Below are 21,560 nucleotides of genomic sequence, written 5' to 3'. Positions count from 1 at the left end.
AGTTTTATTGAGGTTCAACATATTTTAGATTTTGATCCATTTCACTATTGGTACTGTATGTCAATGACATTAAAGCGTCCTTTTGCTTGGAATTGCTGAAATAAAGCGTGTCTGATGACTAACTGTTTTACGACCCAATAACGTTTATGGGGAACAAAACTGGATCCATTTCTCCAGCCAGCTTCACTCAGATCTGCGTCATCGGGGACGTTGTTTTCACCGGTCCAGGAGTATACAGGCAAGACGTTGCAGATGGATGTGAAAATAAAGAACGGTCACAAAAGAGCAATTTGTCTCATCTAGTTTTTTGGTAGCTTTGGATGCACAGTATTAAAAACTCCTAAACATTTTAATGATGTAATTTGATGTGATTTTGTAATACTCCTTATTGAGACACACAAGTATGTGTAAAGCATGTACAGTACCTGTAAATGCAATATTCTATATATGTGTGGAGTGGCCATACTAAACCTTTCCACTAGGAGGTGCCCAATAAGCACAGATATCTTTTACAACCATTGATGATATGCATTACTTAAATACTTTAAACAAAACAGAGGAAAAGGTTAAGAAGTGTCGCAATAATGATTCTGCTGCGGTCCTATGAGTAAATTCAGCAAAATCTCTAGACGAGGAAACAAGTAGTTTGTTTTGTTGGCTAACAAATACGACTTTTTCTCACTAATGGGAAACAAGTCAAATACAGGTAGTTGTCATTATATACAGTAGATACATTCCTGAACAATACAAATTTCCCATGAGAATATATGTAAAAGGACGGAACATTGTATGGACCACTCCCAGCTATAAAGATGAACTCTCAAATAACAATAACACATATTTATGCATGTAAAGAGTTTCACATTGTTGTACTAAAAGTCATTTTAAATGAAATGTTTGTTAATATTTTTCAATTTTCAAGTTAAAAGTGAAGGGAAAACTGTTGTTAGTGGTGAGTGATGAACAGTCTGGAAAATGCAGGAGGCATGTGCCCACTGACACATCCGGACTGAACAACCACCTTCTGATGTCTGATGTCATTTATTTAAAAGTCTTGTAAGTAACATTACAAAATCATGTGTGCAGTATTTAGGTTTTTATCTTATTTTCTTTTAGTTGTACTTATTGAATGTTAAGGTTGATTTTTTTTAATGAATCAAAGTTATTGTTTCATTTACAAATTAATTGAAATTGAATTTCTTTTTTAGATTTTTGAACGTAGTAGATTAACGGAATTTTTTCTACTTTCTTTTATTTTGTCTAACATTTTATACTATATAAACATAAGGTATAGGCCAACACTTTATTTCATTGCTTGATTTGGCACTAATGAGATGAAGAGACTCAAAGGGACTCAAATTGGTGAAACAATTGCTCTGACCCTTCTAAGCTTTAAGGATGCTGTGCTTGCTGTCAACAACCATGGGCTCCTCTAAGCAGCTGACTGAGGACTTGAAAATAAAGATAATTGAATTTCCACTGTCAGAAACATCATTAAGAAATGGAAGGTAAGGGAGACTGTTGAGGTCAAGGAAAGATCTGGAAGACCCAGAAAAACATCTGATAGACCTGCTCGTAAACTGGTGAGATATGCAAAGCACAACCCACATATCACTGCAAAGGACCTGCACAAAGGCATAGCTCACTCGGAGTAGTGGTCCACAGGTCCACAGTACGGTGCTGCATACACAAAAATGAAGTGCATGGAAGAGCTGTTAGAAGGAAACCTCTCTTGCGATCTCATCACAAAAGGCAGCTTCACAAAAAATGAACTCTTTGGCCACAACCACAAAAGACACACTTCTGTGGCAGCCAGTGGTACAGAAAATATTGTGCAGGTGGAAGGAAGAATGGATTCAACTAATTATCAACAAATCCTAGAAAGTAATGTCCCTGAATCAGTGAAGTAGTTGAAGCTGAAAAGAGATTTGATATTTCAGCAAGACAATGGTCCAAAAAATACTTCAAAATCAACCATGAAGTTCTTGCAGGAATTAAAGACTAAGGGTTTGGAATGGCCTTCACAGTCCCCAGATGTGAAGATCATTGAAAAGCTGTGTGGAGATCTCAAACATGCAGTTCACCGGTAATTGTAATAGGCTGGGTAAATTAGTGAATAATAAGTGGCAAAAGAATCTGGAATAATCAAATCAACATAAGTATCCTTTACAAACAGGGTGACTAAGAAAGCCAAAAGCATCAGGGAGTGTGTGTCTCACCCCCTCCATTGTGAATTCACACTTCTCCCATCTGGAAGATGCCTCTGTGCCCCCAGGTGTAAAACCAACAGACTCAGGAAATCTTTCATTCCCACTGCAATTACACTCTTAAACAATACAAAGTAACTACCTTGTCTCTTGTTTCTTATCTCCTGTAACACTACTGTATTCTCTTCCCTTTTGGTGATGTTTATTTGTCATTGTGTTGTGTTTGACTGTACCATTAAACGAATTTCCCCTCGGGAATAATAATAAATTATTATACAATAAAACTCGGCTCAGCTCGACTCAACTCGACTCGAATGAAATCGAAGACCTAAGAATATTTCTGAGCTAGAAGAGTTCTGCAAGGAAGAGTGAAATGATCATTCCTAAAGCAAGCAGAAAAAGACTCTTAGCTGGCTACAAGAAACGTTTGGAAGCTATGATTTCTGCCAAAGATGGTGTTGCTAAGTACTGACTGACCCAAACTTTTGCACATGCCACATTAACTGTTTTATTGTTTTCAGTCTGTTAAATTCAGCAAATTAATAGCGATTGTGCATGAAATAGTGCAGAAATATGTCATGTTTATGTTTGTACCCTGTAGAGGTTGTATTAATTTCTTTTCACTTAGAGATTCGGTGAAACATGCAATTTGACCAGGGGTGCCTAAACTTTTGGATACAACTGTACAGTATATCATTTTGATGCATGTTACATCCAAAGCATTTAAATAATCAAGGACATATTATACAGTGTTACTGTTAATAGGGTTTACAAATATGTGAGTGAAGATCTTGAACAAAAAAACAGACTGTGCTTTTGGATCACAAGAGTTACACATCTACAGGCCATTCTGCATGTAGATTTCAGATGTCAAGTTGCAGAGAGATGTCAAACATTAACTTACATAAATCAGTTATGTAATTTGTGGTCCAGTATTGCCATTCAGAGCTCAGGTGAAACCTAAAGAATACAATGTCTTTGGTCAAAATGAACCAGTCTCTGTCCATTCATTTTGAGTCCACTTGAACTGGCTAGGTCCTCAGAACGTTAAATAAGAAGGACCAGATTCTTTACGTGATTCTACCTTTTTCATGAGGATTACAAAACATTCCCAGGCCAGTCAAGGGTTATAGTCTCTAGGGTTTCCTTCAAAGTCTCTGCCAAAGGAGATGTCCTCAGTGGAGCTACAGTGGAAACCTTCCAAAGAGACATCTCTACTAGGGACACAACTGGATCTTCTTGATTTTCTCAAGGGATAGCGTCTCTTCAGAGCTCTACCACAAGTTAGTCCCTGTGAAGAAATCACTTTTCACCCATTTGTAACCATGATGGTCTTCTGGTCAGTACCCAAATTCAGACAATTAACCATGCACACTTTCAATAATGTTCCATTACACATGAGGTTTTTATCAGATTGTTGAGTGACAACTTATCTGAGCTGAGCTGTTAAAAGCACATTATTTGAATGATGTAATAAAACTCCGGTGCAAATGTCTTGCACTTTTTTGTACAGTTTGTTTTACTACTCATGTCCAGATTGTTTTTAAATTGTGACTGGTAGAGTCTGTCACATCATTAACACTTAATAAATTGCAGAGCAGCAATGAAAATGCAACGACCTCCTCCGAAATGACATATTCTTCATGCAATAAATCCTCAGATCACTGATGCAAATCTGAATTAAAATAAATGCTTAGAGAACGTTTTTGTGAGTCAGAAAAGTTTCTTTTCTCACTGGCTTTTTCTGAACTAGTATACACTAGGCAACTAGTGTATAAAAAACACAACAGTGCAGACAGTACATTTCATAGAATGTCAGAATGTCTGTGCGCTGTGCATATACCAGTCCTATAAACCAAACATATTAATGAATTATACAGTAATACACACAAAAAAGCTTATGAAAGAGGAGGCCATTTGCCCCATTTAATCCATTTGGCTGTTAGTAACCGATTGATCTCAACATCTCATCCAGCCATTTCATAAAAGAAGTCAGATTATCGGCTTCAAAAGCATGGCTGGATAGTTTGTCAGGTCACTGATCACATTGGAGCTCTATTTGTAAGCTAATAAAAAGGAAACAAAGACTGGAATGATACTATTTCCTTTTTACTTCGAGTGAGAGGCTTTTGAATTCAACTGTTTTATTTGCAACCATGACAGAAAACAGAAAATCTACAAAACATCTGTGAACAAAACCTGCTTTATTAAAGAAACTTCGAATATTAAGTAGACATTTATGAACCTTACCAAGAAGGTTCTCTGTGACACTTAACAGCATATCATGTTGAATACCTTCCCTCTCAGATGGGAAATGCAGTTTAATTTCTGGACAAACAGAAGTCTTTTAGTTGCATTTACCCAGTGTTTCCTAACTCAAACATTGAAAGAAATCAAATCAGCTGTTATTTTCCAGGTCTTAATCAGAAATTGTAATTTGTACTAGTTGTTATGGCTTTGGCTGCACTGTAATTTATTGGTCATGCCAATAAAGTTCATAGAACTTCATAACTTATTGGAAGGTTAAACATGCTGGAACCTGGCACTCGAAGACCAAGGTTATTTAATGTTGCTCAGCTGTTTTAATCCCCTTTAAATAAAAGCTACTTAAAAAGCAAAATAATTATCATCCATACATAAAGACACCATTAAATATACTGTAAGCTAAAGTCATCTTACTACTCATCAGGATTGACTGGTATCATCAGTCAGTCCTCTCCCTCTCTTTAGAAATGGCATTTTTAATGAGTCATTATTCACTAACATTGCATCCTTTATCTTGTTCGAGTCATACAGTATATCATATTTTTTGTTACATTATTCTGCATGGATATTTGTATTTCCTCTGACAAACCAAAATTATGTCATATCATGCCATTCCAAGTGATATCCTGTTAGCTATTAAATCTTAAATGTCAAGACTATTTTATCTGAAAAGTTGCATCCTGGAAGCCAAAGATGAGGTCATTACAAAGTGAAAGTAAAAAGAGGATGTAAAGCAGACTAGTTATCTAGCCTTCAAATTCTTTATAATTATACTCTCAAAGGAAAGACCAGAAGAGGCGGACATTATTTTCTTTTTCCTGCGTAGTGTAATTGTAACAAGACCGAACGTGTCACATTTTTTTATGCTACACAATGTTTGAATACTTTATCTTAAAATTATTATCAAATTCACAAAATTGAGTTAGCCTGGTTTTACCACATCATGTAATAAAATGTATAGTTAAGTAACTAAATCAATTTTAGACCTCACTTTTTTAACATTATCTTTCTTGACTAAGATTAAATTCATGAGGAAACATTTTTAAGGCAGAGATTTGAAACTAGCAGATCAAAGCATTAAATATAATTAAATAACAGCACCTTAATTTTGTATTAATCAAACATTTAAATAGGTCATGGCAAAAAACACAATGACTTCAGACTTAACGCACTTTGAAATCAAGAATCAATTAACCTTGTAATCACTTTAAGTAGATTAAAGTTACTGTTGATTTCACAAATGACCTGATAGTGATCGTTACACTTACAGGCTGTATAGAGCATATTTGTGCTTATATTGCATCATCTTCCCTATGGTGGCAAGCTTGTGTTACAAACATTTGGACACACAAGAAGAAATAATGAGCCATGCAATTACTTTATTCTGTAGTTACTACTATCTGATTTGTGTAACATGTCAACGTGTCTGCAGTTAATGATCTGACACCCGAGCTCGAGGTACGAAAAAGGGCCTAGAGCTATTAAAGTGAATGTTAATTGGGTTTTCTCAAACTTATCAGATCCACTTGTCTCTGTGGATCTGACGTTTACCATGGATGAACTGCTGACTACTTAAGACTGCTTTCCATCAGAGATCCAATGTACTGTATAATCTAAAAACACTTATTTAGGCCCTTCATTCCTCTCTGTTCATTTGTCCTCAAGGCAGTGAGGAGCACACTCAGAGCTTGGAGACGGCTCCACCTCATTCCTATAGTTGACTAAGAGATAAAAAAAGGTGCTTATGTCTATAGGATATGAGTAACCTTGAGTCCCACACCCATTGAGACAACTTCTGTTGTTCCTGTTTACTCCACTTTCTTTGTTCTTTCTTTTCTGCCCACTGCCTTATTTGTAGTCTTGGAGCATTTTTTAGCTTCTTCTGCTGTCTTCCCATTCTTCATTGTCTATAAGTCTGTCCTAATAACTCTGGTCTTTGGATTGAGAAGCTCTTTCAGCACTGTTGCACAATTTTTCTGCCAGCCTACAGTTCTTATAATTAATTGTCCCACCAGCAGACTGTCTCCTGCTTACTGGCCTTTGTGATCCTTTCAAACATTCTAAATCCTGAAGGTGTTTCCACTTATTGGAAGTTACTGTTCTTAGTCTTGGTGACCATTTAATACATATTGATAATGAGCGCAGGTGATACGTATATTGAATCACATGCAAAACTAAACCAAACCATTTGCCAACAAAAGTGAAAAAAATAGAGCACTAGTGTCAGCTAGTGACAATATCTGCATTTCTTGTAATTCAAGAGATGTGATGTCGTTTTAATGCACTAGTAAGTCCTCATTTAGAATATTGTAAACAATTTTTGTTACCTCTTTATAAAAAAGCGGTTGATGCTTTGGAACAGGTCCTGATACATTCTTAGGTTTAAACTAAGGAATCAGTGCCGAAGATTAGTAAGTATGCAGATGTACAGTAGGTAAGGGATTTCCACGCAAGTTAATCATAGCAGTTACCTGTGAGCCAGTGATCATACATGAATGCACAGAGACAGCTTCAGTGACTCCAGGACAATAAAAAGCAGGACATAGAAACGATGGTGATGCATTATGTAGAGTGAGGAAACATGTTTGACATGAAACATTGTTTGTTACTGATGAAGAGTGTTGTGTCTGCGTCTACTGGGTGTGTTGTCGTCTCACTAAATACTTAGATCTACAGTCTATTGTCCCTGCTCTTCAGCGTGGAAAGCGCAAAGATGGTGTGGGTGTATTTGTTATAGTTTGAGCTTGGGCCACTGGGTTTTACAAAGGACACTATAACCACCAGAAAATATTTTGGAATGGACAATAGTACAGTGCCATTATTTACAGAACAAACAACAACAAACACATAAATCAGGCTAGAGAGACCTGGCACATTTTCACAACTGAGCTATTAGTACTGCAAGAAATGGGTATTAAAGCATGTTGTTCAAAACACAATGGCTGCTACTGTTCAAAAAGAGTTTGACTTACAAAAGCTTCTTTTTAAAATTTTGCACTCTTTTACTAAACCTTTACTATAATTCCTATGTTATTCAATAGATAGCAGTGTTTAATATTATTTTTTGTAATTTTGTTGTTTTTATTTTTTAATAATGCTGTGTCCCTGCATCATTTGATTAAAACTTCAAATGATGATGCTGTTTATCAGTTCCAGGACAGTTTTGTAATTCAATATTTGATCCTGTATTTTTAAAAAACACTACTGAAAAACACTTTTAAAAAGCTTCATCTCATAATGTAACTGTTATGCTCACGTCTTTTACAATAGCTCATATGTTCGTGTACAGTTTTTGTGAATATAAATGTATTATATACACAACCTACTCCACACATTCAAATGAAAAAAAAAGCAAGAAGTAAAAAGATAATATGGAAAAATTGCAATTGCATAATTATTCAAATTCTGAAAGGGGACCTTTCTCAGATCAGTTACTAAATCTCGGTAACAAAATAAATTCATTGTTGTTATAGAAAATTTCAAATTTCGTATAAAGCACAAAATCATGAACTTTGTGAAAGTACTGTAAATAGCCATGTTGTCACAAAATCGCATTCGAGTTCCCACGAATAGCGACATGATTCAGCCTCCTCACTAGTCTCCATAATAGCTAAATTAATGTGACGGCAAAACCATGTTAAAATCAAAAGCCATATTTGTATTGGATTCAAAGAGATGTGTTAACAAGCCTGCTTGTTTACAATGCCATAGGGCCGCACACTTCACCGGAAGTTTTGTTGCCTCATTCCGAATCGCAGAACATGGAGCTGAGCGTACCTGGAAATATGTATATTTTGTGGCGTAAATGGGAGATTTTAATTAAGTTACTGTGTACATTTTACTTTGATTGCAGTTTGAAATGCACTCATCAATGCTGATTCTTCCTAAGCCCGAAGTATGAAAATGCAGTGGCGAACCTAAATAATTTTAAGTGCACATAAATAGGGTAGCAAACCACAATTACTTGAGTGTTTCAACTCAACAATCAGGCCCTGTATCTGTGTGAAATAATAATGTTCTTCATGATTTCAGGATGAAAACAATCGTCTTTGGTGAGGCTTCATGGTTAAGTACTCGTTTTCAAAACTCAACCATGGAGACTAAGAAGCTTTCAGAGCAAGTCAGGGGTAAAGTGATAGAAAAGCACTGATCAAGAGATGGGTATAAAAACACTTCAAAGACCCTTCCTATCTCATTGAGCATAGTGAAGTTGATCATTAATAAATGGAAGGCAGCTAGGCACTGCCTAGATCAGGTCGTCCCTCAGGAAACTGGATAGAGATGCAACTGTTAGGCCAACAGCAATTTTGAAACAGGTCAATGGCTGAGATGGGAGAAAATGTCCGTGGGTTAATAATATACAGGTCACTCCACAAAAGGGGCTTGTATAGGATTGAAAAATAACATTTCGAATCCCTCATGCTGGAATAAAAAGAGCGCCTAAAGCAACAAAATTGAAATATATACTGAAAGCACGTGGCAATAGGTTTCGTGGTCAGACAAAACGAAATTGGAACATCTCAGTAGAAATGTAAAGTGTTACATCTGATAGAATCCCAGCACAGGGCCTCACTCAATCAACACCATCCCCTTCTGTCAAGCAAGGTGGTGGCAGCATCATGTTATAGTTCTGCTTCTCATCAGCAGGGACTGGGAAGCTTTTCAAGACTGATGGGATTGTGGAAGGAGCAGAGTACTGACAAATTTTGGACCACCACATTCTGCCACATGCTTCAGACCCAAACCTGGGATAAAACTTTACCTTCCAGCAGAACAGTGCTTCAAAGCACAAGGTCAAACCAGTGCTGGGGTGGTTTAAGAACAAGGAAGTCAATGTGCTGGAATGACTTGAATCCAGGTGAGAAACTGATCTCTGGACAGACTTTAAAACTCCTCTCAATAAGTGATCATAAAGCTAATTAAGAGAGAGCTTGAGCAAATCTTTCAAGATTAATGTACCAAATCAGCGTGCAAAGCTGGTAGACACTTACCCAAGAAGACATGTAACTGCTTGCATAGGTGTTCCAACCCCATACTGAGTTCATGGGACTGGTTACTTCATAGACATTTAAAAAAACATATTTTTTTTTCAGTCACTTTAAAGTTGGGTAAAATTTACTGTAACATACGTTACTCCTAGTCTCCATTCTGAGCATTAGGAGTGTGTGAATCCCAGATAACATCTGCAGAACCAGAGAGTGTGTGGATCTCGGATTGTTCTTATCCATCACCATTGGCTTCATCGATGACAATCTTTCTCAACCACAAGCAGTAGCAATGAATGGATATATGATCAGTGACAATAATGAACTGTGAGTAAGAGGGAAGATGGAAAACAGGTTCATTTCAAAGTTAGTTTTGAGTTAATTTAGCACACAAAGCAATGAGTGACGTGTACCTTACATGCAGTTTGATGGCTTTAGAACTGTCACTCCCTGGAAGTAATAAATCTTCCTATATTCAAATTTAACACATGAGAATGGTCGGTTTACTTTATTAATCAAGAGTCTGTTTCTGATATAAACAGTCCCAGTCTCATATAGCTCTCCTCTGGGTCTCAACAAATTCTTCTATACGTTATAGACTATAGATATCAAACTCAGAAATAGAAATCGGACTTTATAAAAATCAGTACAGATATGCATACATAGGAAGACACAGATAGCACTGTTTTTATGTTTTCTATATTACTATGGTGTAGTTTAGAATGTATGAAAGTGTTAAATCTTTTTTGGGGGAGAAGCAGAAATATTTCCTAACCGGAAGATACTCTGCTTTCATTATGATCTTCCCTACATGATGTGGGCGAAAACTCTTCATTTAGTCTGTGTTCAGTGGCAGCAGACTGTATAATAATGGTTTAAATTTAGAAACCTTTGATAAAGCAGTCAATGGAGAGGAAAGAGAGTGACCATCTTTAAACCACAAGAGGATTTCGGAATAAACATACCTCTGTGACAGAAGGAAGTGTAGGAGTTTTGTAGGCCAAAAGGAAAAGCCTCTCACACCTTGTACTGCTGCCGATAAATAGCTCTGGCATTCTGGTAAGTAACCAATACAGAGATTAAATTCTGACTTCGAATATTTAAAATACTATACAAAGGATACTTGCGTTTGTCAAATCATCTGGCAACTATTGTTTTAAAACTCATTTTATCACCCAGGAAAGGTAAGGTAAATTTGTTTATGCTTTTTTATTTACTTCTATAACTTTTACTTATTGTTGATTTCTGCTTTTTACTGCGTTAACAAGGAATTCATATTGCATGTACTCTAATGTGTACTATGGTTGAAATGATTTCAATTGGATTTCTTTACTGGAGAACATGCAGCCCAATATGGTGTCATACTATCTATTCAAAAGCTTGATTTTTGACTTGACTTTTAGTGAATATACACAAGACAATAATATTCAAGTGTTTAAGTGGACTACAAACTGGCTCATTTATGCATTTTGATTAACAGATTCGGAAGCTCAGAACTCTGCTACTACTTTTATATTTTGGAAAGCTTAGAAAGCTGTAATTATAGTGTTAGAATTCTGCTAATATGCTTCTGTTTTAAGGAACTCAAAGGAAATAAAACATACTTACTTTATCAACATGTTTATGTATGAGCTAGGAGCATCAATTGTTCGGCATTATAAGACACCCAAGTTATGATTTGTTCATGAAAAAAATTTGTCGGAAAATCATGAAAAGCCAGGGGGAGCATTGAATCTTTAAATTCAGTTCAAATGTTTCCTGATAATCTGTCAATATACTGTATTAATCAAGATAATAAGGAGAACATCTGTGTGTTAGTCTATCGATTCATGATGATGATCTGAAGAAATGATGATTTCTACAAGCAAACGATACATTGATTAAACAGCAGAGAAGGCAGCTTCTCCAATAATTTGCTTCTTCAATAACTCAGTGGTTTGCAGTGTTGAAGCAACTGCTAATTTTGACAACTTTTTCTCTTGACAGAAGCAGACTGTAACAATGACAGCTACCATAATTATTGTTTACCTGCTGACAGCAGCTTTTGCTAACCCTGTAAGTATGTTTACTCAGAAAATAAATATATTTTGACTATCGAAACATTTCAAAACTGCTTTTGATATTAACATATATAATGACTGGCTTTTTTTTCCCCTCTGCTGTGTCAGATTTTAAAAAATAATAACATGGAAGAAAACATCCCAGATACCCACTCGGTGAGTCATTCCTTCTTGCCACCTTTGTATCTGTTACAGCCACTTACTTACATGTCAGGATGCTTGGATGCTTTAAAGTTGATTTGGAAAGCTTGGAAAGCATTCCCCTTAATTCTCTAAAAGCAATTAAATGTTCAAAGGTGAATCACAAGCAAAAGATAAAGTAGGTATGGAGAAGCTTAATGAAATAATTATTTCCACTTGAACAGAGGGTTGTTTTTTTAGGCTGTAAAAGTAGATTCCGGGGCAGAAAGGGTTGTAACTCTACCAAAATGTGTATGGGTTACAGGATTTTTTTACCCATTGGTCACTGTATGGCCACAACAACACAGGCAAATTCAACTGTCAGGACGCAAGAAAGGTTACTAGTCATCATGCTTGTCATTCTGCCATTCTGACACTGATGACAGCACTGTATCTTGTCAGTCTTTTTAATGTAAGCTTTATTTTTGTTAATTTGCCAATTATGTTTTCATTATTTTCACTTTATATACAGTATATTATATAGAGATAAATTACATCTGTAATAAATAAATAATATATAAACTTGAGATAATATAAACTATAGGCAATATATACATGTACAAAGACATATACCAATCTGGGGTAATAATTCGTGAAATTGTGTTGGTCAAACACAAAAACAGTTCTGGTCTGTGGGAATCCACACCATATTTATGTCCTTTTTCCTGGGACAGGAAATACAGACCTTTCAAGCAGAATCTGGGATTTTCGTGCAGAATCTGCATGAAAAGTCACAGGAAGAGGGTTTATTGGGAACGCTTTTGGTGGGCTCTGCTCAGTTGAGTTTACTTTTGTTTTGGTGAGGTATGCGATTTCGGCTGCTTGTATGCTTATATGGTTGCAGTTGGTAAATGAGCTCCTGGTGGAAGTGTTGTTAGGGATCTCGATTTATAATTTGAGGGTTGTGGGCTCAAATCATAGGTGAAGGCACTGCTGTTGTACTATAGAGCAAGGCTCCTTCAATAAAGTTGTAGCAGGGCATTATCAACAACTCTTAACATACCAAAGAGCATGCAGAAAAAGTTCATTATTTCAAAGATATTAAGGAATAAAACTGGCATTATTTGACATGTTTTCTCTCTTTTCTGGTGTATGTCTAGTTTCACCTGGGACTCACAACTGATTTACAGTAATTATTTAGCTGATGCTTTGGATATAAAGAAAGTATGCAGCAGCAGCAATTGATGTACAGTAGCAATAGGCCTATACTTTTTTCCATGTGTTTTGGAAGTGTTTAGGGAAGAAAAACATTCCAAGCTATGGGAACATGGGGAAAACACTGTAAGGCGTGCAATAAGCAAATGCAAGAAATGAGCATATGATGTGTACTGTACCTCCTTTAAGGAAAAGAACACAATTACTGTAATTCAAATTAAATTTATATGAATTAAATCATTGCAAAAAGAAGGACAAAAGTTGAAAAAGTTAAATTAAAAAACTGAGCTGGAATGGGAATTCAACAATGAATCAATTTACTTTTCATAATATAGGTATTTGGTGTACTTTTTTTCTGTTTCTCACTATTTGTAGGCTGCCAACAGCACTTCCATGGAAACATATATGTCGGTAAACAAGGTAATTTGAAATATCTATCTAAATTAATTTTACTCCCTAATTGGAGATGAGGAAATCAGCCCTTGCATTAAAATTGATCACATTGTATTCCTGTAAAATAAAAAACTCTGCTAATAATACAAAACTATAAAAGCAACAACTGAATTGAACTGAACAAAACCTGTCTATATTTAAGTAGGATTACTTTTGACATTCTGCTGTATATATATTTTTTTTTTCACAGACCCTTGCATACAGTTCATCTTCATACCAGGTAAATGTTTTTTAAATATCACCATGAATATTTTCTGCAGGTAGAAATTAATAATGTAGTTTTTAGAGGTTTAATGTTTTATTTGAGAGCACAGATTTAATTTAACATTTTTTGTCTTCTATCTTTCTAGACATCTGAGGAAAGTGATACTTCAGAAGACAAGGTAAATAAACCCTTTAAATTTAGATATTAATGCTAATATTAAGTTTTTTATTGCTCAAAAACATTATTTACATGAACAGCCTATTACTTGTGATAATTAAAATAGATCATAATATTTGTCATGTCAGACTTTTAAGATGTTAAACATCAAACCTCATTGTCATTGATGTTTCAATCTGTTTTGGTTGCAGAGCTCTTTAGAAAATACATCAGAAGACACGGTAATTTCACAAACAAAAAGATTTTATTTGAAAGTAAGGGCCTACGTAGATTAACATCTCAAAGACAGTGGCAATAATGAAAGCTTCCTATATTTTGATGAGCTCATTCTCCTGTATCCTAAATTAAGGCCAAAGCAGTAGGCAGAGCATGTGTTGTGCAGGTGGTTATTTCCTTATCAGCCATAAACTACCTTCCATTATCCCTCCACCCCTCCCAAAACACCAGCAATTTCTTCCTGACAGGAAGTTCCCGTGGCTACAAAAATGAGGCCGCAGTGCTAGTAAATTATCTTAGTCTTTCTAATAGTATATAATGAAGGAAATTATTATACAAGGCATTATATAAGGTGATAAGAAAACAAAAATAAAATTCCCCAATTACTTTTACTTTGCAATTTACTTACATTAAATAATTGCAGAAACATCAAGCATTCCATTGCCATTCTGTTCATCAGTATTTGTTAATCTCATAAATTACTTATAAGTACTACTATGTACTAATAAGTAAAACGTAAATATAGAGTTTTGCAAAAGTATTCACCCACTGCACATTTTCCACATTTTGTTGCTGTTTGTGTTTGCAGTCATGGCATTTTCAAATAGGACTTCATATTTAGAATCTGCAAAACCCACCCCTGTCTAATTAAGTTACACAAACTAGATTTTTAATGAAAATTAGAAGATTAGGTGCAATTTGTAATTGCATACATTATCAATCCCTTTGCTACGATAACACAATATCAGTTCAGATGTGAGAAATTAGTTTGAAAGAAAAGATAATTAGTGTAACATTTTCACAAAGGACTTTCTATAGGGGATGAATACTAATGCAATCAGTAATTTGACTTAGACTTTGCATATCTTTTTAGCATGTTTTGCTAACATTCTGCATCTTTCACCTGTAACAAGTTTGATCATTGCTATTTTGAAAATATAAAACAAATTGTGATATTATTGAGAGGGGAAAAATATTTACAGTGTCGCTTATTTACGTCATATGAGATGATTTAGTTAAGCTTTGTTATAATTTATTACCTTTCTTTGCAGTCTTCTGAAGAAAGCAGTTCACTGGAAGACACGGTAATAGTACCAATCCGATATATTCAAACTGTTTTTCAAGAAAAAAGATTTGCTCTTTTAAAAGACATTTTAACCTTTTGACACACAATTACACAAAGGCTTTGTAATGCTGCTCCTCTAATGACAAAATATATAACTTCAAATTTGTATAGTACACAACTATCTAAAAATCATAACAAATATAAGAAAAGGAGGCCATAAAGTCAATCTAGCTTAACCAATCAACTGATTGGTGTAAACATCTCACCCAGCTGTTTACTTGAAAAGAAAAATGGCATCAGCTTCAAAAACATGGCTGAACAGCTTGTTCCCGACTCCCACAACGCTATACTCCATGTAAAATACTGCCTCCTGTTTTCTACTTTACTTCAATTTAGTTTCCTGTGTCTTCTCTGTTTGTGTTTTACAATTTTGAGAGTTCACAGGTGGATGTGCATAATTTCCATTGTTTAGGAATAGCTTTCTGATGTGTCATTGTCTTCTGATTTTATCCCTTGCAGACCTCTGAAGAAGACAGTACTTCTGAAGACATGGTAATTATAGTTAAATGAAAATCCACTTCACAATGAACACTTTACTATATTTTCACCCTGAAGGAATTATCAAAAGCAAGTTCTGCATGTAAGCTTCTGTAGTTGCTGCAGGAAAAGGTGTTAGTGGTCCAATGGTGACACTCTCCCCTCAGGACCAGAAGTCCCAAACTATAAGCATGCTTTGCTGTAGAAGGTGCAATCCTTCAGATATCAAAACAGGCCTCCAATTATCTGGCTATTAAAAATCCTGTGGCACTGTTCTTCAAAGCAGGGACATCGACAATGTGGCCCTGGCTAAATTCCACTTGGGATCTGGATTTCATTAAATGTCTCCCTGAGCTCAGCTGGAGAAGTAATTTCTCAATTTTGCATCTGTTCTACTTTGTAGTGGGGCTGATGGTGACAAGAGGTAGACAAAACAGGTTCCCTCTTCTATCTACAATACTCTGGGATTTTTTTAATTATGGGGGTAGTTTTATGTTAGGTGAACAGGCTGTTTAATTTGGTAAGTGAGAACATATCTTTACAGAAAGTGACCCAGCCAAACAATAACAGTATTTTTAAGCCACAGTTAGCAGTCCATGCGGAGTTCTGAAAATAATGTGCAGCTATCTAGTTTAAATGTTTCCAAGTCTAATTTATTTGAGATACAAAAAGATCAAACAATTGTTTTATAATGAAGTGTAATCAATTCTAAAATAAATTATGGACATCAATGTATAAGAAATCACGCATTAATAATTAGTAGAATTTAGTCTAACCTAGCTGTTCAACTTTTCAAGTGCAGCTGTATAGAAAGTAAATTTGATGATCATTTATTCTTAGACACAAATGGGGAAAACTTGTTAGGGACTTATTTTGTTGTTTATGTGTTAATTGCACTTTTAAGTTGAGGTATGTTTACTAAAACTAGGATTTACAAGTGACAAGCCACATAAAACATTCAACATTCAGTTTCTAATATATTATACTGCCTTTCCAATGTACTGAAAATGTGGTTGCAGTATTAAAGTTTGTGAAAAAAAAAAAACATTTGCTGGTGTCTACCATCAGATGGCAGTGTTGCTGGTTTGGAGGCAATGGAAAGACCTTACAATAGAACACAACAATGCAGTGTTTTTTTAAGGCTTGGAGAAAGTAAGATAAAAATACATACAATATGCAATCACTAGGAAAAAGTGAATGGAAATTTTTAAAAAATATGCACTACGGTGTGTGTTTCCTGAACTGTATTAAAAACATAAGCATTCATAATATATTTCAAAGAAATTGATTCCAATATAATAGAAAGCACATCCATAAGAGTACAGAAACATCTGTCCTATTATTAACAAGAACAAAGTAAGACAACCTACTGTGTGTCACTCCCAACAATGGCTTTGACAAACCAGATAATCGTGTTTCATCAGGTTACTAATTCACTTATATAATGGAACAAAAACAGAATTCTTACATCTTACAACTTAAATATGACCCTTCCCATTACATATTTTGCAGACGTCTGAAGAAGACAGCTCATTGGACAGGGTGAGAAAAAAATTGTTTTAACTCTACTTTGGACTAATTGAAATGTTTCAACTGTTATATGAACTGTGATACAGTATGTGGAGTGGCATTAAAAACTCAACAAATTAGTACTCAATACACAATGCTACATATTTAATGCCTCTCATTATATTTTGCTTAAATGTTACCAGTAATAAGTATTACTGAAATTAATTATATTCATGTCAGGTAAATGACATACAAAATGTTTTCTACAGGACAAAAATAATCCGTACTTATTTGAATGATCAAATCCCTTCTGTACCCTCATTATTACAGACTTCTGAAACAAGCGAGAGTACATCAGAAGACAAGGTTAGTTTTTACAAAAATTGATTTATCAAAAATAAGTAACATGCCTTTTTTTCCATTTTAATTGTGGAAATAGCATAGTCTGCATAGCAACACTGAAAAATTCTGTGTATCTTCACAGACCTCTGAAGAAAGGGACAGGTTCTTTGGTGACAAGGTAACCCATACTCGACTTCACATACTGTACCTTATTCAGGATCTCAATCCCATTTTTCAAGGAATCAAAATATTGTAAATGCAGTATTGACACTTACAGTCTAAATGACATCTTTATCTTTACAGACATCTGAAGAGATTTATGATACATCTGAAAGCAGGGTAAGGCATCAACTTTCTTAAATTCTTGAAACACATTACATCAATGTTTTTAATGGCCTCTGGCTGGCTCAGCCAGTAATATTGCCCACATGGAGAACAGGCTGAACTCTGGGACCCAGCCTGCAGTGGCTGTTTGCCACAAGTGGCAATGCTCTCTCTGCTCTCTGGCAAGCAGTGACCCATGTGAGTCCTGCAGGGCTGTGATGACATCAGCGAATGGTTCCCGTCTCGTCCAATCAGAAACTAACCTCCCTTGTCAGACGCCATGGAGCTTGCAATGTGTTAGGAGTGTATGGGTGGATGGATAGGAGGAGCATGTCTGCATAATCAAAGTCTCCATGTGCAGAGGCACAGTTGTGAGCAGAGATGTACTCTGAAGCATGTCTGCTGTGGTTTTAGCATTCTTGAATCCATGCTTCTGCACCTTTTTGGTCATTCTTTACTACAGTCTGAAAGCAACTTTGCTATCTTGTAGCCTGTCAAGTCTCACGATCTCAGCAAGGCTGGGCCTGGTCGTCAATACTAGGATGGGAAATCAGTTTGCTGCCATAAATTGTGCTGATAGATCCATCAGCTATACGTTTTGCCCTGATCCATGATTTCCAAACTTAGGCCTCAGTGTGGTGACTGGGGACACCATTCTGATGGTGCTGCCATTGAACACATTAAATGTTCGATTGAGATCCTGACTGTTTGATTATTACAGATTCCCCTGGCATTGTTCGTAGGGCTGTTAACCCTTCTGTCCAGGCTGTAATCCACTCTGGGCCTCCACAATCGGCCTTCCTAAAGCAGCCCCTCTGTTGAGTTGGCAAAGCAATTTGTCACTTCCCCACCTGATCAGTTGTGTAGTGGGTCTGCTGGCACAGGCATAACAGCTGATGCTTTCCAGCCAGGGGGTGCTTTACATCAGTGGTACTGTATATGAAGTGAGTTACCTCCCATAAGTAAAGTGCTTTGCTATTGAAGTGCAATTAATTAGATTTGGAAAACGTAACTAAAAAAACCCGTTTTATTCCTTTGAATCTGCAGAGTGATGAGAATGGAAATACCAGAGATGACAGTCGAGACAGCGACGAGGTTATCAGAAGGGTATGTTTAATTTCCTGTATATTATGTGTCCGTTTAATTAAAAAACAAGTCTATTTTCTTCCTCTTCCTCATTTCATTAGGAACTACACTAAATTAAAGAACATGGGAGCATAAGAAGGTCTGCAAATGAGAGGAATCATCAGCCCATTTAGGTGGTTTCATTCTTTGTAGCCAGTTGATCCAAGGAACTCATACTGAAATGTGAAAGAAAAAAGTGGACGTATCAGCGTACATGGCTGGGTGTCTTGTTCAAGACTTTGTGTAAAGGAAACTCCCTCCCGTTCTCAATTTTAAATGCACTTCCATATCCTTTCCATTTCTGTCATGATGCTGTATGGCGTTTGCTCTCTTAAAGTCTTTCCTATTTGTGTATAACTATACCCAACAACAACGTATCCCCTTCAATTCGACTCGACTAGAAATTATTTTACATGTACTTCAGCTAAATGGTTTTATTACTGTCAAATAAAACTCGAAATCAAATGCAAATAATCTGCACAGGGGGCAAAGCCATGTCCTATAGGAATACAAAAACAGTCACTTCAATAGATATTTTAATTCTTGATGTTCAAATAACTATTTTAAAAACATATGTGTACTATTCACATCCTACAGAGGTTGCAGAACAAACACAATAACATTTATTTCTGTGATAAACTTTGTTCACTGGAAGGTGGTATTGATTTTAAGGAATGTCTTGGAATTTTGTATCACCAGAACAGGGTAAGAGTTTTTAAGATCAAACTCAAAAGCGATGAAGACAGCACCTACAGCCACAGCACGGAGCACAACACGAGCGACCGGAGAGACATCAGCGGGGAAGACGGTAACGAGGAGGAAGAGGAAAAAGATGGGGAGGATTATAACAGCGAGAACGGCCACAGCACGGAAAGCGAAGGTAACGACAGCAACGCCGACAAAGGCGGCTACAGAAAAGGAGAAAAGTGCGATAAAGACGGGGACAGCGACGACTGCGACGAGGAAAGCGACGAGTATTCCTTCGGCGACATCGGAGACGACACCTATGAGCTAAATGATGATTTGCTCATGCTTGATGATGGGCAAATCGAAGCGCACTCCTGGTGATTGTTTCAACTGTCTTTTCTCTTCTAAAGCCTTATATTTTATATTTACTCTAAGTTCAGGGAAAATGTCAGCTGGTTGACGTCTTTTAAACAACTGTGCACAATAGATGTGTGGTAAATAGTGAAGCAAGGAAAACAAAACTTGATATATAAGGATTAAAAAAATGCATTATGTCAGTGGATTCCTGTATAGCTGTTACAATCCCAAGACTGAAACAAAAAAAAATTGTCAATTTTGTTTTGTCTAAATTAGCACAACAATGTGCACTTTATATTCAGAAATGTTTATTTTATTTTTCCTTTTCCTATTTTTACCTTTCAAATTAAATTAACCAGACTCAAATTCACAACATCAAGGCAATAGAGTTCAATCAATATATTGATAAATAATTTGCAATATATGCAGATACCTTCTGTTAATTTTGAATCTGGTGATTTTCGAACATCATGCACACAAAGAAATCATAATGCAATACAAACCGATGGATTTTTTTTTCAGTTTCACACTTATTATCACAGTGAACTTTGAACAAAAACATTTCTACAATATGTTTGATTTGCTACACATCTGGTGTATAAATTGTGGAAACTGAAGTATAGTATGAGCAGGTTTTCTGAGCTTTGTATTAACTTTAGACAATGACTTTATAAATGCCAGCATTATGTTTAAGGAAATATCTTTTGCTCTTATTACTTTACATTGTTATATTTTTGTTGAAATCTCTTTATATTCAAAGAGATAGTTGTATTATACAATGAGAACTCTTCTTATTATTTAAGTGACATTTTAGTGTTTTATAAATAAAAAATATATAATTATATATTAAAAAGTAATTTTGTCCAGGAGGTAATTATTATAATAATAGTTCTGTTTAACATGGAATTAAAGACACTAACCTCCAAATATATGTAATGTACTCAAGGCAAATGTAATTCTTGCCTGAAATGAAATTAATTGCTATTATTAGAATATCTGTAAGATTAAAAAAAAACAATCAGGAATGGATATGTCACAGAAATCATTAATTTGTGCTTTAAAGTATCAATTATAAAATGTAAAGTCTTTATTCATTTAAAGCAAATCTGAATCTTTTGTTTTTATTTCTGTGTTTGATCTTTTCTTTTCATATTTTTGAATATATATTTTCATAATATCACAGTATTTAAGTTTGTACTTATTTATTGAAGATCCCAGATAACTTTATTTATTAAAAGCTACTGAATTTAAAAAGATATTTCATTGTACACGTTTATTCTTACTTTCTACTTCATAAATTACCAAAGTAAGAAATAAAAATGTGATGTTTTGAAAGTTTTTTTCATCATATTTAAGGATCCCAGAGCACGGTCACATTAATACACAAATAAACTCTTTACACATTGTAGTGCAAACAGTACAAAACTCAACTATAGGTTATCGCAGCAACTCAAAATGGGAATGATACACAAAATAAGCTTTTTTTCCTCCAAGCAGGTAGAAAGTAGATGGATAATTTATTTTTCTCATTGAATGATTTTGTGATTAATTTTTAAACTGGAAAGGAAATCTGAATCTGAAATCTGAATCTGAATCTGAAAAAACAAATTATAAATGTATAAACCAGGAAACTATGTTGATAACTAAACCTTTGATTGCTGTTGTTATTTTCACTTCTCATAAATTGCTTTCAGTAGGAACTAAAATGGG

The 21,560-nt window shown here is 35.4% G+C and overlaps 1 protein-coding gene across 1 annotated transcript in view; it reads left to right on the top strand.

Annotated features, from left to right (window-relative positions):
- The window catches only part of LOC148677579 (uncharacterized), a 29,232-nt gene extending 8,124 nt beyond the window's left edge, over positions 1-21,108 (top strand). The window contains exons 5-18 of the mRNA XM_088619590.1: positions 10,546-10,646; positions 11,444-11,512; positions 11,626-11,673; positions 13,228-13,272; positions 13,496-13,525; positions 13,656-13,688; positions 14,956-14,988; positions 15,489-15,521; positions 17,019-17,048; positions 17,346-17,381; positions 17,500-17,535; positions 17,661-17,696; positions 18,729-18,788; positions 19,506-21,108. Of these exons, the coding sequence (XP_088475716.1) occupies positions 10,546-10,646; positions 11,444-11,512; positions 11,626-11,673; positions 13,228-13,272; positions 13,496-13,525; positions 13,656-13,688; positions 14,956-14,988; positions 15,489-15,521; positions 17,019-17,048; positions 17,346-17,381; positions 17,500-17,535; positions 17,661-17,696; positions 18,729-18,788; positions 19,506-19,874 (959 nt within the window). The 3' untranslated portion in view covers positions 19,875-21,108. The remainder of the gene's footprint in view (positions 1-10,545; positions 10,647-11,443; positions 11,513-11,625; positions 11,674-13,227; positions 13,273-13,495; positions 13,526-13,655; positions 13,689-14,955; positions 14,989-15,488; positions 15,522-17,018; positions 17,049-17,345; positions 17,382-17,499; positions 17,536-17,660; positions 17,697-18,728; positions 18,789-19,505) is intronic.
- Positions 21,109-21,560: the final 452 nt, after the last annotated feature.

The sequence above is a fragment of the Lepisosteus platostomus genome, chromosome 1, assembly GCF_059453375.1.
Source record: "Lepisosteus platostomus isolate fLepPlt1 chromosome 1, fLepPlt1.hap1, whole genome shotgun sequence".
Taxonomy (NCBI): Eukaryota; Metazoa; Chordata; class Actinopteri; order Semionotiformes; family Lepisosteidae; genus Lepisosteus; species Lepisosteus platostomus.
Note: the sequence above shows the minus strand (reverse complement) of the source record. Positions and strands in the feature narration are given on the sequence as shown.